The sequence below is a fragment of the Melospiza georgiana genome, chromosome 5 (assembly GCF_028018845.1).
Source record: "Melospiza georgiana isolate bMelGeo1 chromosome 5, bMelGeo1.pri, whole genome shotgun sequence".
Lineage (NCBI taxonomy): Eukaryota > Metazoa > Chordata > Aves > Passeriformes > Passerellidae > Melospiza > Melospiza georgiana.
This window is the reverse complement of record NC_080434.1, coordinates 29,628,582-29,644,856: the sequence shown is the minus strand read 5'-3', so window position 1 is coordinate 29,644,856 and position 16,275 is coordinate 29,628,582. Positions and strand designations below refer to the sequence as shown.

Below are 16,275 nucleotides of genomic sequence, written 5' to 3'. Positions count from 1 at the left end.
CTCTTACCTTATAAAACATGCAAGATGTGACTGCCTTTAAAGCTCATTTATATTATTCTTTGAGCATACAGTCTGGTGTTCTTGGTGCCTTCACCTTCTCCTTCTAAAAATGTCAATCCCCCTCCTTTTTCTCTCATATTACACTTATTTTTGGGTGCCAAAGAGAGCCTGAACAGATGAAGGACATGAGAGTTCTCAGCACAAAAGCAGTAAGTCTATATGACATCTCACAAATTTCTGTCAACATTCCAGCCATCAACTCTTCACCTTCCCTTCGTCATATTTGTGGGAAGGCTCTGAGTGCCTTCAGCTTGGCCATCTTTCTAGAGCTGCCATCAAGCTGCTTCTACAATTCTTGTCCCCATCCTACACAAATAGGTGTAAGATCCAATTTTACTATCAAGAGAGTTAAAACTTGTTTCACATTCTCACCACCTTTTGCATACTATTTAAATTTTTTGACTGCATGGATCCTTTTAAACTGTCATGTAAATGAACTTCTTGTTTCACTGATCTAATCACAACACTCATCCAAGCCTTTGAGCTTTCACTGTGCCTCTGCAACAGACAGCCTCTGCTCTGCCTTTATGGCTGTTCATGCTTCAGACCAGCTCCATCTTGAAAATAATAAATATCTTAGGCTGATCCTAACAATTTACTGGTGTGTCTAGCTGGTACTACTAACCCCTCAGTTTCTAACCCAAATATCCTCCTTCTTCCCCCCTTCCCTGCCTCATGTCACACTTTCTCATAATAAGATACCCCCAAAGTACCAGCACAGACTCACACCTACCTCATATGCAGCAAATACATAAAACCTTCAATTCCTTCTGCTTTTTATCTGAAGGAACTTCAGACAGTAAAAGCTCTCAGACCCTCCTTACCAGAAATCCGAACTAAGTTTCTACCTAACTGAGCATGACATGTCTCCCCACTGCCTTTTTTTCTCCTTTTTCCATCTGGCTAGTCTAAGAATATTTTTTGTTGGCATCCAAAGTTGAAAAAAAACCCCCCGAAATACTTTGGCAGTGTCAATAATCAGATCCTTACTTTACTCTGAGAATTCTAAATAAGAAAAAAAGCATTTGTATTAAGGACCACGAAAAGCACAGAGTTAACACTATCACTTACTTGCTTAAGAGACAGTTTGCTTCCAACTTCAGCTTAAGTAAACTAATGAATTACATGTTTTAATGTTAAAAACAAGACTAATCTTTAATGTCAACAGTACAACCAATGTCTACAGTTTAAGGGTAACCAGAGAATAAGAACAGTTTATGAAAGAGAATTTTTCTGGAGTAAATTAGGAATATGTAACTGTTTCTGTTGAGATACACAGAATATACCAAACAGCAGGGTCATATATGTTTTAAATGGTCATTGCATGGGCAAATTATGGTAAAATAAGAGGATAAAAATCCATCTCAACTTTGACACAAACAGTCATAGACAAGGGATGATGGGGACAATTACTGAGGAGAGTAAGTTAAAGATGCTGCAAAATCCCTTTTGCCACCTTCAAGTCTGCCATTTTCTGCATCAGGAGGTGGGGAAGCAGCAGCTGCACTCTGTGCAGCCACCCATCCTCCCCCACCAGCATCACAGCTGCATCCCACTCTGAGACAGCAAACATTCCTTCCCCATAAATAGCTCACGTCCCACAATAATCCAGAAGTTCAACCAAGTAGAAAGTAGCTTTGCTCTTACATTAATTTATGGGTATGTACTATATTTTCATTTTAATAGGAATCTCAGATCGGGGACAGAAAAAAATATTGGTATCATAAATATCCTTGATTAAGTAAGTATTTAGTTCCACGTGTTAGATCTTCAGCATCTACAGAAAATAGGCACAAAAAGCATAACCAAAGTTTCCTCACACAGTTAATGAATCTTTAAATGATCCCATGAAATGATGTACCATCTAGTCTGGAAAGAATTCAGCCATTCCTGGAAAGCTAGAAGCAAGTCCACTGAAGAAAGTTTTCTGTGATAGCTATCAGAGGAGTCTGCAGTCAAGAAGAGCCTTTTCTAGGTGCAGGGCTGCCCTCTTTATTCACTGTTTACTGTACCATTCATCCTGTGGTAGGGAAACACCAGGGCGACTCAGATATTCTTCTACTTCTTCCAACTTTAAAAAGTTTTCTGAATTAATGGAGCCAAGTCATCTGTTTCTCAGTAAATTAAGAAGCTGTGTACTTTCATTTGTCATGCCACTAAAACTGGTCAATTGTTTATTACCTCCAGACCACAGAATCTGCTTTTTTAAACAAGCAGTTTCCAAATCAAGGTGAAAGTGTGATTGCAAGCTATTAGTGACCTATAATTTGGTTTAAAAAGTAACCATAGTGAATGCTAAAACTAAACAAGAGAATTATTTCAGTGCTCCTGAATAATGGGTATTTTGGAGGTCAGATTCCTGTAAAAACTCAGAAAAACAGATTTGTACTACCACATTCCATTACCCAAAAGTACCCATTAATAACCCAGAGTGTAGCAAACCCTATACAAAACAGCCCTGCCCTGGTATGCAGTTAGTTCTTACATAAATTTAGACATCAGAGACTCATCCAGCCTCAAGCCAGCAGAACAAATGGACAGCAGACAACCCCCATTCCCATCAGTTTCATGCTGTCACATAGAACACATGCAGCAAGAATCTGATCCCTGCTCCAGCTACTTTTTTTTCTCTCAGACAAAATAATTAACACAATTATTTGAGCTGACTAAAGGTTTTCCTAGATAAAGACAAACTTTCATATATTTTTCAAATGTGTGCATGTAGCAGCATGCATGTGTTAGGCCCAAAGTAGCTTTCCTGCAGCAAGGTTGTTTTCCCCAATTCCATAATGGTTCAGATACATCAGGAAAAAGGAGGAAGCTGTGCTAGATGGAATTTGCCTCAAGACTGGATGATGCAACTCAAGAATTGTAGTCAAAAGGCCACAAGGTGTTTGAGTTGGGGTTAGGAAAGGGAAAGAAATGTGCTCATCTGCAAGTTAATTAGAGGCAAGTGGAGTTTGGGGACCATCATCCTGTCCTGGTCTCCTCCGTTTTGATTTTTTTGTCCATTTTTAAAATGCAAAGTTCAATTTTTAACAAGCATCTTTCTAGAGATGCACTTACCCGGTATCATTAAACAATTAACCTGTAAAAATTAAGCAATTATTTTAATGAATATCCCCCTTGCTGCAGGCCATCTTTCAAAATCAGAAGAAATACTGCTCAAATTATTTCACATCAATAAAATCCAAAAAACACATAGCCATTCACTGAGCAATCTAAAACTAAAATGGGTAAAGAATCCCCATTTATTCCTCAAGCTGTGGAAAAACAGTTCAAGACAGTCACAGATACAATGTTGGGATGTTAATTAATTCACATAATTAAATTTTGAAACAACAGAAATCAGATACAAGCCTGCAGAGGGGTTCCTCTTTTGATTTGTGTACACCATGATAACAAGAGCAGTATCTAAACTCAACAATTACTCATTTTTACCAGAGCTGGCTTGGCAGGAAACCACACATGATCTCCAGCCTTACCAGCCTGGCCAGATGCCAACCAATTTCATGGTTGAAAAATGCAACGACGAACTGAAGCTACTTCCTAAAAATCCTGACAAATACTAAGATAAACAGACTGTCCAACTGCTTCCATAGCTTTTTTGGTAGCACTGAGTTTGGGTTTCCACCAGTCCAGGCAACATTAACCTATGGTCCAGGTCTGTAGTGAAACATACAAGGGTGTTCCCTCTAGTTTAATCCATGAGAATGAGAACTGTGAAAAACCAGAGCAGACCAAGAAGGGGTACAATCACCAGGCCTAAAAGTTCCCTAAGTCGGAAGCACTTCTTAAATACCATCAAAAACTCCAAGTCCATGAAAATATTATTCCATTTCCTTTTCTGTTTGGCTGGCAATTCAGGCACCAAGAAGCTCGAAGATGTGTCTGTAAGGGTGCTTCCACCCCCAAAATGTAAGGTGTTCAAAAGCTTTTTCTCTGAGCTGTCAAACAGGGATAACATCATGCTGTTGTCTCCTTTTCTCTTGCTATTAAGCTTGTTTCATGTGCAGTCACTTCCTATGACTTCTTAAAAGAAGTTTCTCACCAATAATTCCACAACCTGTCCACTGACAAGGACTAACTGCTACCACATTGTGTATCTGATGGGTCTCTCACAAGAAAGCCACTCTGAAATATTTTCACTGTGCTGCTGACACTTGGCTGTGCTGCCTTTCTCGTTTTGTTCACCTCTCTCCTTTTGCCCTAGGAGTGACTTCAGTAGAGGAATGGATCAAGCAGGATACCCATGGCTTGTTGAAAAAACTACAGAAAACAAGATAAGCAGCCCTTAGGGGAAGTTTTGTCAGTTGTTTCAATTGAACATCCAGGTGACAGGTTTGTTGATCTCCCCTAAGAACGCCTTCAATCTCCCTGTTGGTTCAGCAAGTCACAAAAACAGCTGGGAAGGAAAGAAGCGACAGCAATGTGATTCACCTTGCACTAAGTGCCACTTTTAAAAGAAGAAAACAGAAAATTAGAGAGAAAAAGAAGAGCAGATAGGACAAAAACTTCCAGAAGCTAACAGGCAAACAAGAAGACATTTTTTTCTGACTGAATCAAAAACACTGATAGAGTGGGAGCAAAACAAGAAGAGGAATATTTTCTAACTTGCATATCAGGCCTATAAAAAGTTCACCAGCTCTCCCCTGCAAGATCTCTGCTATTCTTGTCACCAGTAAAGAGAAGCAAGAGCATGTGAGGAAACCCCTAATTCAGTGCAATGCATGTTCTCATCCATAGGAAGGTGACTGAAGAGCTGAAGTCCTTGCTCTACTTACACTCTTGTGTGCTGGGTGAAAGAATTTACTTTTACCAGTAGAGGTTGGCCAGGGCACAGCTGGCATGTAGTAAAGATATGTCAGTGACTTCCATGCCTGGGATTAATGGCTTTTAGCATGCCAAATTGGCCTTCTTACAGCATTATCTGCCCCTGTATGTCTGTGTGCAGAAGGTAGAGAATTAAAGAGATGAAGGATTATTACAGGAGGTCAGAGATTTTTAATAATGTCTGGCCTCAAGGAAAGACTGATCCTGTTCCTTCTTTCAATTCAGATTCTAGTTTTAAGTCTATTCAAGTTCCCTGTCCCTGCCCCCTGACTCCTGTTCTATGCATGTGTGTGAACACGTGGATGTGTTTACTTTGAACATTTCTACAGCCTCTAGATTTCTTACACTGAAAACAGACAAGCACTGGCAATGGAACTAAGGCAATTCTCACGCCAGCCATGAAGATCTGATACACCTCATTCAAAGAGATGGTAAAGTTAGGAGATGTCTACTACATCATGACACAAATTTGATTTTTGCTAGCAGCACAGGAAAAAGATTACTCACAGGGTTAAAATGACCAGATAATGTATACTGTGCATGCAAAGTATGCACCAAAATTATTCTGTATCTCTTAAAAAAAAAAGAAAAAAAAGTACCTTCTGTGGACCCAAAGCTCTCCAAGCAGAAGTCAACTCTGATAGGAAAACAGGACCCACAATTACATAGGAAAAAGCTTTACCTTCACTGGCAGTAGCTCAAAAATACTTTTAAGTTTGTATAGCACACAGCCTACTTGGAGCCATCAGGTGGGAAAAGCTGTGATGAATCACATAGAATTGCAGGAGCTACTCTTGCAGCAAGATGAAATACAAACTGTCTGAAATTCCACATGGCAAACAGCAGTCATCCTGATCTTCCCCTTATGACTAACATTGGTGCATTTATTTTGTGACAGCATAGCTGTGTTCTGCTCAGCTGTTAACAATAGCTTTGTAAGCAAGTGTTGCAGGGCCTTATGGCTTTTTGATATGCCTATGTAGCTGCTTTCCTTTCCATTTCCCCTACTACGTGCCAGGTTACAGAAACACTTCCAAGCAGCAAAGTCAGAAATAGAAAGAGTTCAAGGCCAGGTTTCACACCTGCAACCTTGCAGTTCTGGGCTGTTTCAGCCCTGAAGACCAGTCTCATAAGTCCAAGGCTTCCTCTAAAATCCAGGTTTTCTGCTCAGTAATTCCAAATGAAGTTTATGATTTTTTACTTGTGTTTGGGGCAGGAAGGGATGGGGGAGGAGTAGGGAGAGGGAATATTGCTATGTAGCCATTACACGCATCACATTTACTCTGATAAAGTAATTTAATTCAATGACATAGTAATTCACGGAAATTAATTTATCACCCAAATTAAGACACTGTCTCGCTTCAATCCCCACCAAAAAATCAAGACCAGCTACTTCTATTCAACACTAACATACCATTCATAACTGTGTCCTGAAATACTTCAAAGGGCAATATAAGTTAGCACAAAGTTTTGAAGGGTTAAGTAGCTGTTCTAATTTCTATTTCTTTTCAAATTCTGCAGAAGAATCTGTTTTCTAAATCACTATAAATATAGTATTTAATTTACAGCAGCAGGCTATCAAAAACACCCTATATGATTGCAGAGTGAGGGGATAGGACACAAATGCCCTAAAAAAAGAACAATGCAGCCCCCCTTCAACACTAATGTGCTATGTCCATGTACACGCCAAGAAGAAATTTCGGCACCTAGAGAGTATTCAAAGAGAATAAGGCATCAGCAGGCCCTGTGGTTTAAGATGTATATTCTGGTTTAGAAAACAAGTTGTTCTGTCATTGGACAAAGTGCTACACATGACCCATTTCTCAACTCCAGGTGTGACTTATGCAACTTGTGCTGATTCTCTGCTCATCCTGGATGGGCTGCATTACACAGCCTACCTTACACAGGACTTTTCTTCCCATATTGCTCTAACAGCCCTGCAAAAATGGTTTAATAATCTCTAAGTCTCTGGCGCTGAAAATACAAGAAAAAGAATGCATCAAACAAACAAAAGAAATCCCAAACCTGTTGCATTTGCTACGAGACAAGAAAGGTACATTAAAATTTAAATAAAATTGTAAGGGAACAAAATTTTAAATCTGCATTGCCCTCTAGGAGAAATGTAAACAGCAATCTCCTCTGATAGATGCTGACTGCCCAAATGGAAAATAAAGACCCTATGACATGTTTAGAACGGGATAAACAACTTCCAGTTCTAGCTAACAGTCTTTCCCTGTCTGCATAGAGAGACAGAGAGGCAATGAAAAGTCATTTGTACATAACTGAGACTGTAAGTCATAGGAGTTTCTACACTGCTATTCACTGTAAAGTTCATTCAGATAGTGAGGGGGAAAGAAGAAAGCAATTTCCATAGATTAAAAAAAACCCAAACCCAACAAAATAAAAAAAAAAAATTAAAACCATTAAAAACCCAAAACCAAACCAAATCAAACAAACAAACCAAAATCAAAACCAACCTACCACTAAAAAACAAATCCCAAATCTTCATTTAGAAGGCTAAAAAACATGGGAAATGGTCTTAATGTAAATCTCAGACAAATCTGCATTTTGCTGAAATAAGAACTTTGGGTCTAGGCCACATAGCAAAGTAGCTCAGAGTTCCCCATTAGGACCAGTTCTACTTAAGAAACTAGGATGTCAAAAAACTTCAGAGTGAAAATTTAGTACTTGGCTTACCACAGAGCAAAGAAGTTGAGAGAAAAACAGACAGCATCATCTGTGATACAAGTCGGTCTTTCAGGAAATAAAGATCCTCATGGTAGTAAATATAATCCTTGAATTGTTTGCAAATAGGTTTAATCATCTAATTGCCATGTACAAGGAAGGAAAAATCTATGCACTATCAGAATTCAGTACAGCTAATTACTAGAAGGCAAAATAAAGATTTTTATCAAACGCAGTGTGTGTTCTTCAGCTATTATATCTATCAATATTTATATATCTTACAGCCCTTTCTGGGTGGTTGCTGCATACATTTTCTGTGCAGTCAAGAAGCTTCTCGACTGCTAACGTGCTTTTAAACAGAAACCTGGCCTGAACCCTGCATTTCCAATTCAAGCAGTGGATTCTGAAGCCTGTTAACTCCCTGGAGCAGCTGATAGCTAAAGACTTGTTTCCGCTTTTCTAACAATTTCCTGGTTTGCATAACAATCCTAAAAGAAACACACTCGAGAAGTTTTCCAGCACAGAGAGATTTTGTCTCCGACATAGTTCTAGTTTCAAGGCATAGAGAATATTTATATACAATTACCATAACTTTAGAGATATATTTGTCTACAAATATATTTACATATAAATATGTATCAGCTGCTTGTTTAAAACAAGATTATGATAATTTTGCCATATCCAGGAAACACAAAACACTGGCTTGTGCCTGGTGCTTAACTCATGCCATTGTGAATGGGGGGGGGCGGGGGGGAGGGAAGGGGTTTAATGTTTAATTTCCTGTTAAAAACACACACAGGATAAAATCTTCCAAAGAGCAGTTATAAAACATGCATTTGTTAGCCAAGAAACTAGGTAAATATGGAATGAAGCCCAGGCTCACTTCTATTCCTTCACCCCTCTGCAAAGAAGAAAGCAACTGAAGGCCACAGAGTGTGTTTGGAGGCACTGAGCTCTACTCAAGGACTAGGTAATTCATGAGCCTGGCTGATGCACAGAGCCTGCAGCCACTGGGGCAGTGGCTCAGAGCATGCAGTGGCACAGCTGGGCTCCAGGCACTGCATGTGCATGGCACATGTGCCCGAGAGCCATTGTCCCAACCACTGCCCACTGTCCTGACACAGCGGGCTGCTGAACAAGGAGAAGAGCCATCAGCATGTGGCCAGCAGCTACCAACAGCCTGAGGATCCTGCTACCTTTGGTAGTGGCTTTACAGACCACAGAGAGCATTTTTTCAGCAGTTACAAGGGGAAATGTTATTGCCAGATCCCACCGAAATTTCACCTGCAGTAGTTCAGCCTTCACTATGGTTTTAATATGAACCATGATGTACTAGGCTATTGCACAGTTCAGCCCACTACAAATCCCAGACAAGCACCAAGGTTCTGCATGAAACAGAACTATTACAGTCTTTAACATCCCAGCTCTTTGCCAAGATGCCCAAATTAGAAAAGAAGAAGGATGCATTTTGGCAAAATAGAATCTTTATAAGAGTCTTCAACAGTAACACTGTATTTTTGGCTCTCAGAATAAAAACAACCTACCAAGTGCTTTTTCTCTGCAGTGTTTGGGTCAAAGTCAACTCATCAGTGTGCACCTTGCTCCATGGAGTTTGAGAAGCTGTGGTACTTCTTGGGTTCTGCTAGGACTCACATTCAAAATAAGACGTGAGCAGCTCTGTGACTGGCTTCAGTTTACCTTTGTTTTTCAGATGAGAATAAATTTATTATTGCAGATGTAGCTCAAGAGCTTTCTTAGCTTTTGGGAGCATATTATTCAAATTAACACATCTTAAGCTTTTTAAGCAGATACCCCTAAACATCTTCTAGTCAAGGCATTTAGTTTCACATTTGATGCAAGAAAAGACAGACACAGACTTTGTATCTCTCTGGTGAATCAAATCCGATGACAGGAATGCTGAATTTCTTGCTGACTCTTTGCAAAACTGGCTTTGAAACTATAAACAGTCCTGAGTTTATTTCTAAAAGCTGCACTTAACAGCTGTCATAGGTATTTGTGTTCTTGTCTTATGAAACCAACCACTGTTAACCACTAATTTAGTGACAGTTCACCAGTGAATCTCTTACTACTGCATCATTCCAAAACCTTTCTGTTTATTTTCACTTGTTGTAACTGGACTTTGTGCCCTGATCCCATGGCTCCTCATGTGAAAAGACAATTGGCAAAAAACATTAGGAGAGAGAAAAGGAATAGGGTGGAACAAAACTGTAACACAAAATGAGCCCTGACTTGCCTCCTCAGTACTGTACATACCCCCAAGCAACAAAATTTCAGGAAAATTATTTTGGTTCTGGCCAACAGTCAGAATATATAAGATGTTATTATACACCCTTTGCCTCAGTGTATGTTGCTACTGCAGACTCCACACAAAAGGAAGACTCTTCTTTTTGTTTTCCACTGCTTTTCAGTGGTAAGGCAAGTTGACAAGTATTTACTGCTAGTTACAGCAAGGTATTAAAGATTCAAGTGAAGTAGTGGGTTCTGCACCACTCCAGTGCAGTGGTGACCTGAGCCTTTAATCCAGACGAATTTAACTGTAAAGTGCATTAGCTCTTCTCATAAAAGATTTGCTTTAATTTTAGTTCTCTCTCCATTTATCTTATGGCTGTGTAATCTTCAGTAGAGGTCAAAGAGATTTCCCCAAAGAAACAGGAGCTGCTTCTTTTTTGGAGGAGAAAAGCATATTTAAAACAGTCCGTCCTACTTTTAACCGTAAGTCACAGGACAGTACTCCCTGCTGTCCTCTCTCTGCAGCTCTCCTTGCTTCTTTGCATGTTCCAAAGCAATTAAAGCAGCGTGCATGTGCATCCACACATGTATACAAATGAAACATGAAATGAAAACACCTCCTGGAGATAGGATACACAGCCCATCTGATGCAGGACTGAAATTATTACTAACATCTTACCATCATCCAACTCCAGGCAGAGATTGTAAACAGCCAGAGGCCTCTTAATACGCTGTCCTTGTCTTCTTGACTGCCTTGGTGGGGCATTTGGAGGAGATACTGACATAGAGATTGGCTCAGGGAAAGTAGCATCAGGCAGGGTTTTGAAAATCTGCAATCAAGAACACAAAGGGTGTTAATTATTTATCATGACGAGCAACCTGTGCAATGCAACTGTAAACCATTATCAAACAACATTTGTTTTGGATTTCATTCAAAGCAGACGGGAGCCAAAAAATCCATTCCTTCAAGTTTGGGAGTATGCCGTGGGTTTTTAATGAGTGCTTTAAAAATAAATAAATAAATAAATAGATAAATATAATATGGAAATAACCAATAGCACTGTCTACCCATTAACCAAGCTGCCAATCAGTTAATTCAAACACAAAACATTTGCAGCCACACTTACCAGCTAGGATGGAGGGGAAGGAGAAAATGAAAGATACTAACCTAGGAACCAGTAACCAAAATGCTTTATAGCTTTAGCTAGAACCTGTAATGTTTCCAGAATACCCATTTTAATTTTCAAAGCTTGCAATAGCATTATATCAGCCATTTTAATTAAAGAAACACCACACTCTTGAAGAAAGCAAGGGAAAAACTTTGTGGGCAGGGATTTTTAATGAGAAATACCATAGTAACAAACCACGTGATAATTTATTCTGTTAACTATTACATATTGAGACAATTTTACGTTAAATACTGACATTCACAAAGATGCATATAAAAAGGATTGCATTTGCTGTCATCCTTTTATCTTTTGAGTCACGACCATCAGCATATCCCCACTCCACACAGAACACCACGTCATTTCTCTCTGAATTAACCAACAACAGATTCACTGTACCTGATAGCACTTTAACTGTCACATGAAGGGGACAGTCCAACAGTGCTGACTTACTACTATAAATTATCAGTGTGCTGGCATGCAATTTACCAGCAGCTTTCTACAATTTGTCCTTGCCATGATCACTTGGCTTCATATGTATTTCAGCAAAGACAAAGCAGCAGATAAAGAAAATCACAAACAGGAGCTGTGTCAGAAAACTCCTGTGTCTGTACAGCACCTCACAGCAATGCAACACAGTGATAAAACAAGATGTAATGAAACAGTGTGTGATGTTCCTGTGCTCTGCAACTTTATAATATTTACTACAAGGACAAGTGGCAGAGGAGAGCTGTAATCAATATTTAAGGGGAAGCTTTCTCTAAAGTAGAAATTCATGCAGAAACTATAAAGGGACAACACAGATAACACATTTCTGGATAATAACAGCATGTGTCAGGTTCAGTATGACACTAAAAGCCAGACAGGTGAGAAATAATGCCATAAGCATCCAGTAGTAAGGCACTCAAAACACCGTGTTAAAAGTACCAGAGACCCTAAATCCCATCGTATCCTGGCCTGCTAACCCTGAATATTAACATGTGGGAAGAAGATGACCCAAGATCCCAGGTATGCATTGACTTACAGACATGTAATCATCACTTTTGTATTGGCAGGTAAAAGACTGTGCTGGTACAAAATAATCAAGAAAGGACATATTCCATGAAAACAGTGAAGAAATTATCATATTCCCAAAACTGGGAAGCAGTGCATGTATGGTGTGCACAGGAAAGCTTCAGTGGAAACATTACTTTCCTTTCCAGTAAGTGAATGCTGCCATGGGGGAGGTAAAAATGCTCTAATTGGAAGTTCCCCATCCCAGCATTAGGAAAACTGTCTCCCCCTCCTTCACATGCCTACGAACAAGGGACTACGAGAGAGAGCCAAGACAGCGCCTCTCTAAAAACAAAATGTTTACAAAGAAGGAGGAAGCTGTCCAACCTGGTTCTCCCCAGCACAGACACAGCAGCACTCTCGGGCAGTGACAAGGCTCTAGTTGTGCTCAGAGTTCTAAAGCCATTTCTTAAAACATGATGCAATACATAATAGTGAAATCTGATGTGCACCTCCGTGGCACTTGGCTAACAGTACCACACTGCCCCCTTATGTGTAAATACAGGGCTAGATTGAGCAGGTTTAGGGATAAATATTTGCTTCTGAAACATTCAAAGGTACCAAAACTTGAAATGCCATCTTTTCCATGGACTAAGCATTGCATTTGGGCTCCCTGGCAAACAACTCTCCGCCAAGAGGTTTCAGCATGTTGTTTGCTATGCCACATTCCACAGCTGTGTTTATTTCTACAGCCTTATCCACAGATCTCTGCTGAAATTAGTGGTGGTGAGAAGAACAAGTATTTCCCAGGGATACTTCATAAGAGATGAGCTTTCTTGTGTGCTTCTAGGTGCTTCTAGCTACAGAGGTGGCTGAGAATTTCTTCAGTGTTTCTTACTAGTCTCACAAATATTGTAATATACTCTTTTAAAACTATTATCATGAGAAATTAGGAGTCACAAAGGCAAAAGACAAAAAGACTTTTTGCTCTTTAAAGCAGTTCATAGTTGTGTTCATACCTACTTTGGTAATGTTTTAGGCCTTTTTATTAGGAAAAAAAAATCCAGCCCAGTCCTAACTAGACATTTTTCAGCAGCAGCAACATCTTTCTGTCGTAGGCCAAAGACTCAGATCATACTACAGTTTCGCTAAGAAGAGCATCAGAACATCAAGAAAAGCAAACAGAACATCAACCTCCACTTTCAGAAGTGCACATACAGCCCTCAGCTTATCTTTCTTGCTTTATTTTCACTTAAATAGACAAATGTGTTTCATCATGGTTTGGATATTTGTCTGCTGCACTGACAGAAGCACTGCTAGGTCTGCCTGAGAATTGAGGGAATGGAGAGGTGCTTTATTTAAGCTGTGGGGAGAAATGCAGGTTTTGGTTTTATTCAAATTTGCTTCCAATCTTTTAACTATTTAAACATCACTGAAGATAAAGGTTTCATGGTTAATAAAAGGTGCCGGCTGTGAGTGACCTGTTGTCAGAAGCCCAATGCATGCACACAGAGGACAGAATAGAACATCACACACACACGATATGAGCACCTGAAATGGCCCCAGCAGCGCTGAGTGCTGGCTGACTTGCACAAAAGCACATCCTGGGACCACAGGTGAGCAAGTTTAGGAGTACTGTCCTGCACTACAAGCAGCTGCTATCAGATGCGTGGCAAGGCAATCACACGTATCCAGTTGGAGGGAAACTCTCCCAAGGAAGAACAGATTGGAATGTGCTGTTTAAGAGATGATTGCTTTGCTGCTCAAAAAACCACACCCCCTGAAGGTCAGATCTACCACTATCACTCATCTGGACTGCAGAAGTCACCACAGCTTAGACTAATTCCTGTAATAAAGACAAGAGTGAGGTGTGCTCATTGAATTACATCATTCTAGAAGCGATAAAAATATACTAAGCCAACCTCAAAGTTTAAAGATTTCACAGTCACCTCCAGTGTTAACACAGTTTTTGACACTGTGGTCAAACTGCATGAGATTTATAGACTGTCAGTTCTCTACAATTTAGTTCTCAAAAGCTCTGGCATCCTGCTATTGACCTACCTGGGAGTAAACTCTGAAGCTAAGTGTAACAATTTACACTTGGGAGAAGACTAATATATGTAGCACTCAAAATTTTAATCCAGCAACAAATCCCTCTGTTAGTCAGTCCCAGTTAGTCCACTACTGCAAATGCTTCTCTAGGTCTGATCTTATATGAAAGTAAAATTTCAAAGTGCACACCGAATGAACCAGAGGATGAATCTCCAAACCTGCAGCGTAAATGTTACAACAGAAAAGATGAAACTCTGGTGGATCAATTTAAAACTCTGGTAAGTCTGACCTATTTCTCTCTCTATGTAGGAGTATAAAATGGATGCTTTACAAGCCTAAAGAAATCACAAACCATCTTGGGCATACAGCACTAATAACAGCTCTGTCTAGAGCAGTGAGCCCAAGATCATCCCTACATAGAACCATTCCAATTCCTAAATCTGTGTCCCACAGTGTCTATGGCAGCATTTCTTCAGAGTAATGAGCCAAATTCAACATATTATCATACTGTACTCTACCAGCAGATCCACATGGCAGCAGCCCAAGCAATTTTGCCAGATTCCCCTTAATCTGCAACAACAGTGTTGGACTCTAGATCCTGAGCTCTTACGAGAACTGATTTTAGATACTGAGAAAACTCACGGCTGGGAGGATTCACCTTGGCCTATTCCACAAGTTTATGACTAGATGTATAGCTGTACATGGAAATGTAGATTAGATGCTGCTGCTACAAGAGAATACTGATCTGTTCGTTCTGGTCTCAAGCAGAACTAATTAATGAATTTCAGTATGTTTGCCAGGAATTACTTGAGGAAAAGACCCAGACATCAGGTCATCTCTGTCTGCTTTGTTTCACTGGGGTAATTAAAATTTCCTCTAAAAATCAGTGGGAAGCAAACAGCAAGGACAGAGCGGGGTGAAAAAGAGGGGAGAAAAAACTGGAGGTTTAGTAATAGAACTAATGAAGATAAACTTATAAGAAATCAGTGAGATTTCTTATAAGAAAGCAGTGCCATGGTTTTGTTTCAAGAAAAAACCCCTATCACTCTCATAACACCAAGCATCCAGAACATGCATCTATATCCTTGGAATACACAAAGGCAAACCAGAGCACCAAAAGTCACTGTGCAATGCAAAGGAAGCTAGGACAAGCAAGGTTATTCAAAATTCTTTGGAATTCCCCAAGTGGGATAGGCTTCACTACTACATTAATATGTTGTGGAGAAGAGTATTTCTCACTATAAGAACAACATACATTTCTATTTGGGCAATTCCCCTACAATTCCAATTTGATTTGCCATTGTTAAATAAAAGATACAAACACAGACACTTCCACTAATGTTCATGGAATAATATAAAACATCTAGCTATGACATATGTACTGCTCTCCCCCTACACATTTTATCCCTAAGGTACTCCTTGCATTTCCATGACAACTGGCTATCGTATATGCTGATCAAAGAATATTTTATACAGTAGCAGTTAATGGGATAGTGCAAGGGGAGCTTATCACCACGGTCTTTCCTTGACCTAGCTTCGTTTCAGTGTAAGGCAAGCCCAATTCAGGTTAAACCCAGCAATCTGCACAAAACCAAAAATCATATATTTTTATTAGAGACAAAAAACACTTTAAAAATGGCAACAGTCTTTGTGGCTCACAGTTGTGCTCTTACTCAGAATAATTTTCAACATTTTTTTCCTCTTAGGATAATGAAGACAGTGGCCATACCCTGCTTTTTGCCATTTTCTGAAACCAAAGCAGTCTTTTATGTCCAATTACAATTTTACTGTAGATATAAGAATTTCAGAAATTGCAAGGTGAAAACAAGCATCCTAAAACACTACTACAATAGTTCAGCCACTAATTATAACCACTAACCACTAATTGCACACTAATTGTAATCCATTTTTTAACAGCAAAAACCACATTCAATAAAATGAAAAGTTCCAGGGTTTTTATTCCCTATTTGAAGGGATTACAGAAGCTAATTGGAGTTATTAAAAGTTTAATCATAATAGAAGTTACAAAATATCAATTTCTAGAGTGCAAGGACAAAAGTTTTATTTCAAAACTGATTTCTGCACCAATTCTAATAATTTTATACAACTTCCAGAGTACTGAAATCTTTTTTAAAAATATCCTTTGTTATTGTAATTTCTTACTAGTTCATATTTTTACTTTTCTATGGACAATGTTAGATCAATATGTTACATTCCTGGTTTTAGTCAAAATATC

The 16,275-nt window shown here is 39.3% G+C and overlaps 1 protein-coding gene across 2 annotated transcripts in view; it reads right to left on the bottom strand.

The window, feature by feature from the left end:
• Positions 1-16,275, bottom strand: part of ARHGAP10 (Rho GTPase activating protein 10) — a 138,866-nt gene that overhangs the window by 24,320 nt on the left and 98,271 nt on the right. For both annotated transcript variants that reach the window (XR_009114490.1, XM_058024833.1), the window contains exon 19: positions 10,508-10,658. Coding sequence is in view for 1 of the 2 variants with exons in the window: in XM_058024833.1 (XP_057880816.1) it covers positions 10,508-10,658 (151 nt within the window). In the remaining variant the exon portion in view is untranslated. The remainder of the gene's footprint in view (positions 1-10,507; positions 10,659-16,275) is intronic.